Source organism: Onychomys torridus, chromosome 7 (genome assembly GCF_903995425.1).
Source record: "Onychomys torridus chromosome 7, mOncTor1.1, whole genome shotgun sequence".
NCBI classification, from domain to species: Eukaryota; Metazoa; Chordata; class Mammalia; order Rodentia; family Cricetidae; genus Onychomys; species Onychomys torridus.
The window spans coordinates 106,484,686-106,496,309 of NC_050449.1; the positions used below are offsets into that span (position 1 = coordinate 106,484,686).

At 48.0% G+C, this 11,624-nt stretch overlaps 1 protein-coding gene across 1 annotated transcript in view; it reads right to left on the reverse strand.

Annotated features, from left to right (window-relative positions):
- Fbxl2 (F-box and leucine rich repeat protein 2) overlaps positions 1–11,322 on the reverse strand; it is a 55,043-nt gene extending 43,721 nt beyond the window's left edge. The window contains exons 1-2 of the mRNA XM_036192586.1: positions 11,250–11,322; positions 3,609–3,670 (exon numbers count right to left, since the gene is read on the reverse strand). Coding sequence (XP_036048479.1) covers positions 3,609–3,670; positions 11,250–11,252 — 65 coding nt within the window. The 5' untranslated portion in view covers positions 11,253–11,322. The remainder of the gene's footprint in view (positions 1–3,608; positions 3,671–11,249) is intronic.
- Positions 11,323–11,624: the final 302 nt, after the last annotated feature.

Sequence of the window (11,624 nt, forward strand, 5' to 3'; positions counted from 1 at the left end):
AAGAAAAAAGAAAAGAAAAGAAGGACCCAGGAGACGGGGACTTTGTGGCGCTCGCCTGAGCAACCTGGTCCTGCAGAGTTCTGCTGAGAACAGGGAGCCGACGGAAAGCTGCTCACCAAGAAGGCAAAGTCTCGGGCAGAAATGGGCTAACACCCAGCGAAACTGTAACCTCCACTAGAGGTAGTTTTGACCCGTAAGACTTCTCACAGTAGTACTTACAATTTCAATCGCTGCCGGGCAATGGTGGCCCATGCCTTTAATCCCAGCACTTGGGGAGGCAGAGGCAGGAGGATCTCTGAGTTCTAGGTCAACCTGGTCTACAGAGTGAGTACTAGGACAGCCAGGGCTACACAGAGAAGCCCTGCCTCAAAATAACTGATTAATTAAAAATAAAATAAAATTTCAATTGCTCTGACTGTTTCCACAATAATAACAGGAGTATGGGAATCTGAACTCTCAAGAAAATGTGATGGACATCTGCTCTCAAGTGGCGATTCATTTCAAAAAATGATTGACAGATGAGCCTTGTGCATGACTTGACGCCACGCCTAATGATCACAACCTCCATGTTCACAACTGATACACTGTGGATTGCTGTCCTCTGTGTGCATGCTTGTGCACACATGTGTGTGCATGTACACACACACATGTGGGCACACCAGGGGTTGACACTGTGGTGTCTTTCCTTAGTCTCTTCTCAACCTCATTTTATTTAGACAGGGTCTCTCACTGAACTTAAGGCTCACCATTTCAGCCACGCTGGCCAGTGAAGCCCCAGGATCCTCCTGCCTCAGCTCCTCAGCCCTGGGGTTACAGGTGTATACCACCATGCCCAGATATTCAAGTTCAGGTCTCCATGCTTGCACATCCCTTTACCCAGCGAGCCACTGACATTTCCACGGTCCCACTTTTGGGTCATTAAAGAACAACCCCCCCCCCTTTTAAACAAAATTTCACTGTGTAACCCTGGCTAAGAACTCACAGAGATCCATCTGCCTCTTCCTCCCAAGTGCTGGGATTTAAAGGGGTGCGCCACCAGGCCTGGCCTAACTCATTTTGCTGACAGAGACCAGCTAGTGTTAAGTGGCTGCAGACAAAGGTGAGGAGCACAGAGTCGTCAGGTTATCCGCAGAGTTGAGAGTACTAAATGTTTGCTTAAGAAATGGTCAGAATCCAGGTTATCATATTTTCCAAGGCTCAATTCTTCCTGGGTTACTCTTCATTCAAAAGATTCTAAGGGGGTGGGGGTGGAGAGCTGGCTCAGTAATTAAGAAGGGTACACTGCTCTTGCAGAGGACCTGAGTTCAGTTCTCAGCATCTGCAGCAAGCAGATTACAACTCCAGCTCCAGTGGCTCCAATGCCCTCTTCTGGACACTTCAGGCACTGCATCCTCATGCATATACCCACATAGGCACAAACACACAATTAAAAAATAAAATAAATCTTTAAAAACAAAACACAAAGACCCTGGAGACCAAAAGGAGAGGAATCCTCCATTCTAATGGTCTTCTCTCAACTGGGACCTGAGCCTGGAACCTGTCTTCAGGCTCCTCTGGAGTGCCAGTTTCTGCTCTGAGCTCCCTTCCCCCCACTGTCTTCCACGTGCTCATTCTTCAAGCATTTTTCTCATCTCTCAACCAAGACTGTCTCTGCAATGACCAAACAACTCCAGAATGTCTGTGACACTCGGTCCATCGTAGGGTCCACAGGCTGGCGGCTCCACAGAAAGACAACCAAAACTAACTTCTCGGCTGGGTTCAGAAATCACATGACCACTGAGTGGCAGAATCCCTTATTTTGACTCTCGTTCCCTTGTGTCAGCAAACAAACCACTCCATGGCTGAGGTAAGAGCCAAGCCAGCACTAGGAGAAAGGGAAGTTACTGCTGTGAGGCACAAACAGCAGCAGCAGCGGCGGTGGCGGCAGTGGCAGCGGCGGCGGCAGCGGCGCTGAGAAGGGTGAGGTTTAATAACAGCCTCGTGATGAACGACTGATGCTCCGGCTGCCGCAGCTGGCCATGGCTCTCACTCCCACAGCAGCCTGAGGCCTGGGCCAGACGAGTACCCATGCTGAGGCTCGAGGTATCTGCCTGACCATGCCCCTGCAGTGGTACAGTGACAACATGCCACCCTGGATCCAATGGCTCTCAGTCTTCTGAGCCCTTCTGAGTTTGGGCCTTCCAGTCCTTCTTTGTCACCATTTTTGAGTTTAAAAACAGTCGAACTGCCAAAGATGATTCTCTTATCCAAATATCTTTTATTGGGGTAAATATAAACAACCTTTCTTATCCAGCCCTGCCTTGGTGTTTTTTATTAACTAAACACTCCGGGGCCCCTGAAATGTGATCACTACCCAAGAAGATAAGTTCTCATCCTCACAGACTCAGAGAAAAAAGTTTAACATCATATGACAGCAGAGGTGAGGCCTGGCAGGAAAACAGAAAAAAATTACTCTCAGGTTGACAAGATAACTCAGTGAGTGAAGGCGCCTGCCACCAAAGCTGACAACCTGAGCCCATCCTTGGGACCATGTGGTCAGAGAGACAACCACTTAGTCCCATCCTTGGGGCCATGTGGTCAGGGAAGATAACCAACTCAGTCCCATCCTTGGGACCACGTGATTGGGGAGACAGCCAACTCACACACAGTTTTCTGACCTCCACAGGTGCACTGTATCACACATTTGCATGCCTCTACCCCAAACAAATGAATGTAACTTATATAAAGAATAAGTCCCAATAACCAAGCAAAACCTAGACTTACTTCTGAAATCTAGAAAGATGTAGTATAGCCAGGCAGTGGGATCATGTGTCCCCTCTCTCTAGATGTAAGCACTAGTTCCTCACCCTGGGCCATCACCATGCATACCAGCCTTCCAGGCTCCAAGACACCCTGTACCAAAGAAATGTCCATCCTCGGATCAGAACCTGCTTCTTGTTTTGTAGGGTATTGGCAAGTTTGGCAAATGCCACTCAAAGATTATCACATGTACAGAAGTCCATATTTGTAAAGAATTAAGATGTGACAGCCTCCCCACTAACATTTGCCAACGGCAGAATCAAAACAAACAAGACAAAAAGCTGCATGGCCTAGTAGCCAACAGTGTCACCTGCAGACTTCCAATGACAGGCGACAGCTGCAGTCCACAGAGGCCTTTTGTCCTCTAGTGCTGTCACTTAGCATGCATTCTCAATATCGGGGACAGCACACCGGCTGCTGGGTGAGGACATCAGAACCACACATCTTCTGTAACTGTTGAACAACTCATCTCTTAGAAAACACCAAAAACTCTCTGACCCCAAGAGCCCACACCTATAGCAATAACCTTTCCCCGAGTTACTAACTAATGTATAATTATCTATTCATACCCACCATGGGCACCTGCTGACAATGGCTGCGATATGTATCACATTACAAAATGAATTCATACTTAGTGCATTCTGGAGTAGGCCAAGTAAACCGTAGGAACAAACTGAATGGCATTCTATAAACAAAACCAGGAAGTCGGGCAGGTCTGAACCTTTCTAGCTCAGGACTACACTGAGACAGAGGCCATCTTGCAACTGGAGGCCTGAGCCAAACCCAAGCTCTAACATGTATGCGCTTACCTTAAGAGGAGCTCCTTGGGCAACTTTTTGTTGATAAGGCCATCATCACTGTTTGAGAAAACCTGCAAGACAGAGAGAAACTGAAAACACTTCTTCAGCCAATGTATAAAAACACGAAATCATGTGTTTTTATGCTATTTCAAAACAGCACTTCACTGTCCTACAGAGGAAAAACAAACAAACAAACAAAAACCCCTTCATGACTGGAGTTCAGTTCCCAGCCCACGTCAGGTGACTCACAGCCACCTGGAACTCCAGCTCCATTGGATCCAACACCTTTGGCCTCGTTGGCACCAGCACACAAGTGCATCTACCCAATCAAAACAAACACATATACATAATTAAAACTAATAAAAATAAATATTTTTAAAATGGCAACACACAGCCATTTGTGTTCTGCATTGTACTGGAGGCTCTGGTAAATACACAGCAAGAGAAAGACAGAAGACATAAAGTACAGCCTCCATTCAAAGGCATGGCATTACATGAAGACAACTCTAGAACCCACAAAGACATACAACTCATCAGAAAGTGCAGTGAGCTCATACATTTACAAAGAAATAGATTTTATACTTTTAAATTTAAATTTTAATTATGTGTATATGTGTATGCACATCTGAGTGCAGTACTCTAGGAGGCCAGAAGAGGGTGTCAGATCTTCTGGAGTTTAAGATACAGCCTGCTGTGAGCTGTCTGCCCAAAGTGGGTGCTAGGAACTGAACTCCAGTTCTCTACAGGAGTAGCCAGTGCTCTTAACTGCTGAGCCATCTCTCCAACTTCATGAAAATACAGTTCTGCTGGGTGGTGGTGGCGGTGGTGCACACCTTTAATCCCAGCACTCAGGAGGCAGAGCCAGACAGAGCTCTGTGAATACGAAGCCAGCCTGGGCTACAGAGTGAGTTCCAGGAAAGGTGCAAAGCTACAGAGAGAAACCCTGTCTCAAAAAACCAAAAAAAAAGAAAGAAAGAAAGAAAATATATTTCTATACATTAATAATGGACAACTTGGAAATGAATTCAAGAAAGCAATCAAACTTAAATGGCATTAAAATGAATAAAGTACTCAGAAATGAAGTTGACAAAATATACATATCTATTTATTCCCTATGAGCCTAAGGGGGCCATTTTCATCCAAACCACACACACTGATACATGTTTGAATAATGAGTTTTAAAAACCAAATCATTAAAGTATTTTAGTTACATTTATTTCTGTGTGTGTGTGTGTGTGTGTGTGTGTGTGTGTGTGTGTCTGGGCTCAAGTGACTGCTGTGTCAAACCCCTGTAACAGCTGAGATGTATGTGTGCTCCTGTGCCTGTCCATAAAATAAATGTTGAAATCAGGAAGTTTGAGTTCTCCAACTTTTCCAGGCTTATTTTGCTTGGCTATTTTGGGTCCATGAATGTGAGCTATGGATCAGATGTCGGTACGAACTGCAGGCCTGGCCTGTGCAGCCGTTTGGAGGTTGCTAACACGTCACCATCGTGAGCATTGGGTCAATTCACTTCGCATAATCAATTTCTCTCAATAATTTTGAAGTAATTTCCTTTCCTTTCCCTTCCCTCCTCACAAAGATCCACCTACCTCTGTCTCCTGGGATTAAAGGAGAGTACTGGAATTAAAAGCACCATCACTGCCTACCACAAACTCTTACATCCAGGAGCCACTGATTTAAATGGGGAGAGGGGGTCTTTTCAAGAGATGTGCCAGGACAATAGGGTCTTCATGAGAACCATGGGGCTGGACTTCACTTCCATCACACAGCAGAACTCACTCCAAATGGAAGTGTGTGATGTAAACACAGGGTCAACAACAGCAACCTCTGTGTTGTGGGCTTGCTCTCTGACCATTTTAAACTACGATACCCAAACCACATGTAACCAGAAGTAAATGTAGGTAAGGTGAACTTCATTGAGATTAAAGCCTTCTTGACACCATTCAAAAAATGAAGAGGAGCTGTGTGTGGTGGCACACTCTCCTGTAATTCTAGCATTTCAAAGGCAGACAGAGGCAGGAGGATTGACACCAGTTTGAAACCACACTAGCCTATAATAGAGGGAATGGTGGAATCAGGGGTGGTGGGGACGGCAGAGATACAGAAACAGACAAATACTCATAATAAATATTTGCAAATAACTTGAAAGGGATCCCAGGATACATAGCAGACCTCTCAACACTAACAAGGCAAGCCAGTGCTGGGGAGAGGCTCAGTGGATAAGAACACCTACGCAGTAAGCATGAGGACCTGAGTTCAAATCCCCAGCACCCATGTAAAAACCCAAGCATGGCTGAGCATGCTGTAACCCCAGCATTGAGGGTGATGTTGCAGACAGGAAGATCCTAAGAACTCACTGACGAGCTAGCCTGGCTGAATGGGGAGCTGCAGGTTCAGTGTGAGCCCCTGTCAATGGTAATAAGGTAGGGAGTGACAGACAGTCAACACCCTGCTCTGGCCTCTACATGCACAAACATGTGCACCCTCACACTCATGTATACTCACCTCATGACACATTCACACTTATAAGATAGCTCAATGAAAGAACTGGTAAAGAAGCCGGGAATGGTGTGATGTGCCAGCAGTCCCAGCCACTTGGGAGGATGAGGCAGAAGGACTCACTTGAATCATGATTTTGAGACCAGTTGTGTGACATGGTAAGAAGACTCATCTCATAAACAAGGGATACACCTCAGCTGATAGATTGTTTACCTACACCCTGGTTTTCAATCCCAACACTGCGTAAACTGGTCAGAGTGTGGTCCACCCACAACCCTGGCATTTGGGAAGTAAAGTTGTGGGCATCAGAACATCGGGTTATTCTCAGTTACATAGCGAGCTTGAGGCTGGCCCGTAATACATGAGACACTGTACATACACACACACACACACACACACACACACACACACACACACACACACACACACACACACACCCCCAGCCTGGTCTACAGAGCGAGAGCCCATCCCAACAAACAACAAAACAAACATCAAACCTCACTACTGCCTGTTAACTCTGGCTCCAGGGGTCCCAACGCCCTCTTCTGGCCTCCTCAGGCATCCAGGCTCAAGTCAATATACCCAAACAGACACAAAATTAAATCTCAAAACAAACAAAAACATCCTGTGGCTGAGGCGATCACAGGTCTTAGCAGGGAATCACTGTGACTGTTCTAACAGGAGAGGGTGTGCCCATCTGATTCCCTTCCAGACACGCCTGCTTATGCCTGGGATTGGTGCTGCTGCCAGCTTCAGCCTGAGAAGCTTCTTCTTGCAGTGGGTGGTAATCACTGCCAAGACTCATACTTGGTCAGACTGCTGAGAATTCCTGACTGCTGAAAGCTGAGCCCTAAAAGGACACTGATGTCACCCCCTCCCATGCTGGAGGAACACGGTGGATGATGGTGGTGAGCAGAGAGGAGGAGCTGGAGGAGGGTGCAGTGCTGTGAATGCTGTTTTCTGAACACAAGAGAGACCACACACTCTGGAGCCTTCAGCAGCTGTGACTGTCTATACACACCCTGCAGAAGACCAGTCATCAACACGCTAACGCAGAGCCAGGAGCAAACCATGGGTAAACAAAACCAGAACTAAACCTGCAAGCTGCCATCAGACAATATTAATAGACAGTTGGGGAGGGGAGCATTCTTCCTCTGGCTCAGTTGATAAGATACTGAAATTCTTTTTTTCCTTTTAATCTTTAGATTTATCTATTTTATATGAGTACTTTGCCTCCATATATGTATTGCACCACATGCATGCCTTGTGCCTACAGAGGTCAGACGATGGCTGTGAGTCACCATGTGGGTGCTGGGAACCAAACTCAGGACCTCTGTAAGAACAAGTGCTCCTAACCACTGAGCCATCTCTCCAACCCCCAAACACTGAAATTCTTTAAAATTTACTTTTATTTGTGTATATGTATACATTTGTATGAATGTATGTCACATGTGTGTAGTGCGCCCAGAGGCAAGAAAGGATAACAGATCCCTTGGAACTGGAGTTACAGACAGTTGTGAGCTGCCAGGCAGGTGCTGGGAACCAAACCGGATCCTTTGCAATTCTTTTTTTTTCCTCTTTTTTATTTTACATACATGGGTGTTTTGCCGGTATATAATGTCTGTGTACCACTTGCATGCCTGGTGCCTGCAGAGACCAGAAGAGGGCGTCAGATCCCTGAAAACTGGAGTTACAGACAGCTGTGAGCAACCATATGGGTTTGGGAAATGAACCTGGGTCCTCTGGAAGAGCAGCCAGTGCTCCTAACCACTGTGCATCTTCCCAGCACCTTCTCTGAGATTCTTTTTGTTTGCTTTGTTTTGTTTTGTTTGTTTATTCAGAGCTGAGAACCCAACCCAGGGCCTTGTGCTTGCTAGGCAAGCACTCTACCACTGAGCTAAATCCCCAACCCCTCTCTGAGATTCTTAATCTGAGTGTAGCACATACCTTAGTGTAGAAGGCCTTGATGTGAAGGTTAAGATGGTGGGCTTTGAAGAGCAACTGAGTGAACTGAAGTCCTTCCTTGGCCACGCCCAACTACTGTGGGACTAGTAAGCACTAAATCTGGGCTACCAAGTATGTGTAGTGATGTCACTCTCGTGGGGATGGAGGAGGGGTTCAGGAATTCAATGTGAGCAGCCCCCAACTCAGGCTCTCTGGAAGAAAGCTAGAGTGACTGAAATGATTCCCCACCTCAGCATCAGGAGCAGGAATCCAAACAACCTACCGTTTATGGTCAATGAACACAGAGATCTCATCCGGTAAGCACCTGTCTCAATTGGCACCTCCCCTCACAGTGGGCAGTGTGGGGACTGCAAGCCTCTTGCATGCCACGTAAGTGCTCTACCACTGAGCTACATCCCAAGACCCTTTCATTTTGAGACAAGCTCTCTCTAAATTACTCAAATTGGCCTTGAACTTAAGATCTTTCTACCATATTCAGGGTTAGGAGCATAGGTACCAGCAATCTCAGCACCCAGGAGGCTGAGGCAGGAGAATCACCACAAATTCAAAGCTGGCCTAGTGAGTTCTAGAACAACCAGGGCTGCCTTAAAAGATACACACACACACACACCACTGATAAAGTGTTTGTCACACAGGCACATAGGAATGAGCACCTGGGCTTGACCCCCGGAATCACATAAAACCACCACCACCAAAACCCCCAGCTGTCCCGTGGCACGCGCTATAATCCCAGCTGTGGAGAGAAGTAATCTCTGGACTCACTGGCCAGCCAGTCTAGACTAATTCAGGTTCCGAGAGAGACTCCCTCTCATAAAGACAAGGTAGCTGGCCTCTGAGGAACACCACTCAAGGCGAACCTCTGGCCTACACACACACACACACACACACACACACACACACACACACACACCCCTGCACACACGTACCCAGAAAAGCCAAAAAAGGTAAAAAAAGAAACTTGAGTGTAAAGTGGAAGACTACTATTAAATAATTGAATTTTCCCCAAATTCGTGTTTCCCAAACCTCTAAGGCGGCCTGATCACAGACAGAAACAGGAAGTGGGGTACACGACAAGGAGGGACAACAGATAGAGCAGGTTCAAATGGGAAACACGTCATGACATACAATTTAAGAGATAAATCTATTTATTTATTTTGGGGTTTTTGTTTGTTTGTTTTTGTTTTTCGAGACAGGGTTTCTCTGTAGCTTTGGAGCCTGTCCTGAAACTCGATCTGTAGCCCAGGCTGGCCTCGAACTACAGAGAGGCGTGCGCCACCACCCCCAGGTCTGAAATAAATTTATTTTATAAGCTGAATTAAACAACAACGAAACTGGCACCGAGGAAAGACGATGGAGCATTCAATGTGTCCAGACTGAATCCGGTGGTGAAATCAAACCAGCCACTGGAGGACCTCTAAAGCAATCACAGAAGAAAGCGAGGAAGAACAGTAAAAGGAGATGAGGAAGGAGGGGCAGGAAAAGAGAACAAGACTGTGAAGAAAGAGGGGGCAGAGAGAAGAAACTTTTTAAAACACTGCTGAGGGATAAAAGGCCTTGTGTAAATCAGCTCTGAGCCGGGGAGAGCAGATGAACACAAGCTGAGGTGGCGGACAAACTCCAGGGCTGCCTGCCCTAGGCGGAAGTGTGAACCCATCCACGCCTGCGCCTGTGCGCTAATCCCTTCTCATTCAACTTTGCCACGGGGAAGAATGCAGAGCCCCAGAGCGTGAGGCCTGCCCACTCTGCTCCTCAGCATCTAACCCAAGGCTGGGACATGATGCCAATCACTCCAGACCGCTCAGAACCAACACATCCAAACAAGAAAAGCAGCCTCACTCCCTACCTCATGGCATCTCTACAGGGGACACAGAACAGAACGCTCTACAGTACAATAGACTTGTGTGTGGTGTCTGTAACCTCAGCGATGAGGAGACCTTGTGTGGAGAAACAGAAAGAGCCCCAGAGCTCCAGGCTCAGTGAGGGACCCTGTCAAAAGTAAGGTGGACAGGGATGCAGGAAGACATCCAGTCATTGACCTCTGGACTTCACACCATCACCTACACACACACACACACACACACACACACACACACACACACACCAAGCAAATATCCATCTAATTATTCATAGTAACATGTTTTCTTTACATTTTATTATTTATGTGGAGGGCATACCCTGTACAGAGGTCAGAGGAAAATTTACAGGACTCTCTGCTCCCACCACGTGGATCAGCAATATGGAACTCGGGTTGTCAGGATCGGCAACAAGTGCCTTTACCCATATGTCAACGGCCCTCTAGATATGTATTTCTTAAAATTAGGCACGTCTCAATTAGCTAGCCCTCAAATATTCTATACCGGGGGTGTGTCACAAACCAGGGAGCTCACTTCTTTTGTATGGATGGAGACCTCTCAAGAAATCACACCTGAACCTTGCCCATTCAAGCCAGCACGCAGGCCAAGTCAATTAAGGCTTTAAACAAGAAGTTAATGGAGGCCAGGTGGTATGCCCACAGCCTTCCAAGTTTATTGAGCAAAGCTAACTAACGGCTTAAAGTGTTTACAACGTACTAATAATGACTGATTCATTAAATCCCTCACTGAGAGTGCAGCACTCAGAAGAAAGAAAAAGGGGAAAAAAAAAGTCCAGTTCAATGTGCCCCATTTTTACAAAAGGGGGTGAGGGGTCTTTCTGAAGCCACCCTTTAGATCCCCCTGTGCTAGGAGCCCCGTCAGGACGCTGAACTTGAAACAAATGTGTGGTACGGTATTGACATCATTGCATAAAAGCAGCCTGAAGTACGCAGACTGAGGAGTGTGGCTGTGGGTATCTATGTAACCACACCCTCTGGTGGCTTCCCGGGCACGCTCCGGCCGAACAGCGTCACGGCGTCGGGGTGGTCCACCGAGCGGAGGTCCCGGGAGTGTGATCCAGACACGGAGCATCAGAGAGCACAGCGCCCCGGTGCCCGGCATCCAGGACCCAGGGACCTGAGGTTTCCTTCTTCAGGACCAATCGGATGCCCCCTGCCCTGCCCTGCCCGGCCCGGCCCTGCCCGGCCTCACCCGGCCCTGCCCTGCCCAGCCCGGCCCTGCCCCGCCCGGCAGGCCTTGGCTCTTCTCCGCACCCTCCCCTAGGCGCCCATCATCTCCGCTGCCCCGCGAGCGCGGGCCCCAGACTCACCATGGCCGCGAGCGCGCCCACAGCCCGGAGTCACACGGCGCCGGCGACGCCCGTTGTCCTGGTGACGCCAGCCCGGCGCCCCGCCCCGGCCTCAAGGTGGGCTCGGAGACGGCCATTGGCCCACGTCCGCCACGTGATCCGTAGGCGCGCCCTCCGGCCCGCCCACATCTCCTGGCCCCACGCAGCTCCGAGGCGGGGCCTGACTGCCTTGGGGCTCCACACCTGGTCCTTTCTCCTCACCACAGCATCACCTTGACGCCCTCGCAACCGACAGGTGGCCCGGCCACGCTCTGTCCGGAGCAAGACACCTTTGTGGATCCTCTTTACTAAGAAAACAAAAACAAACAAACTACAACAAAACCCCAAACTGTTGGA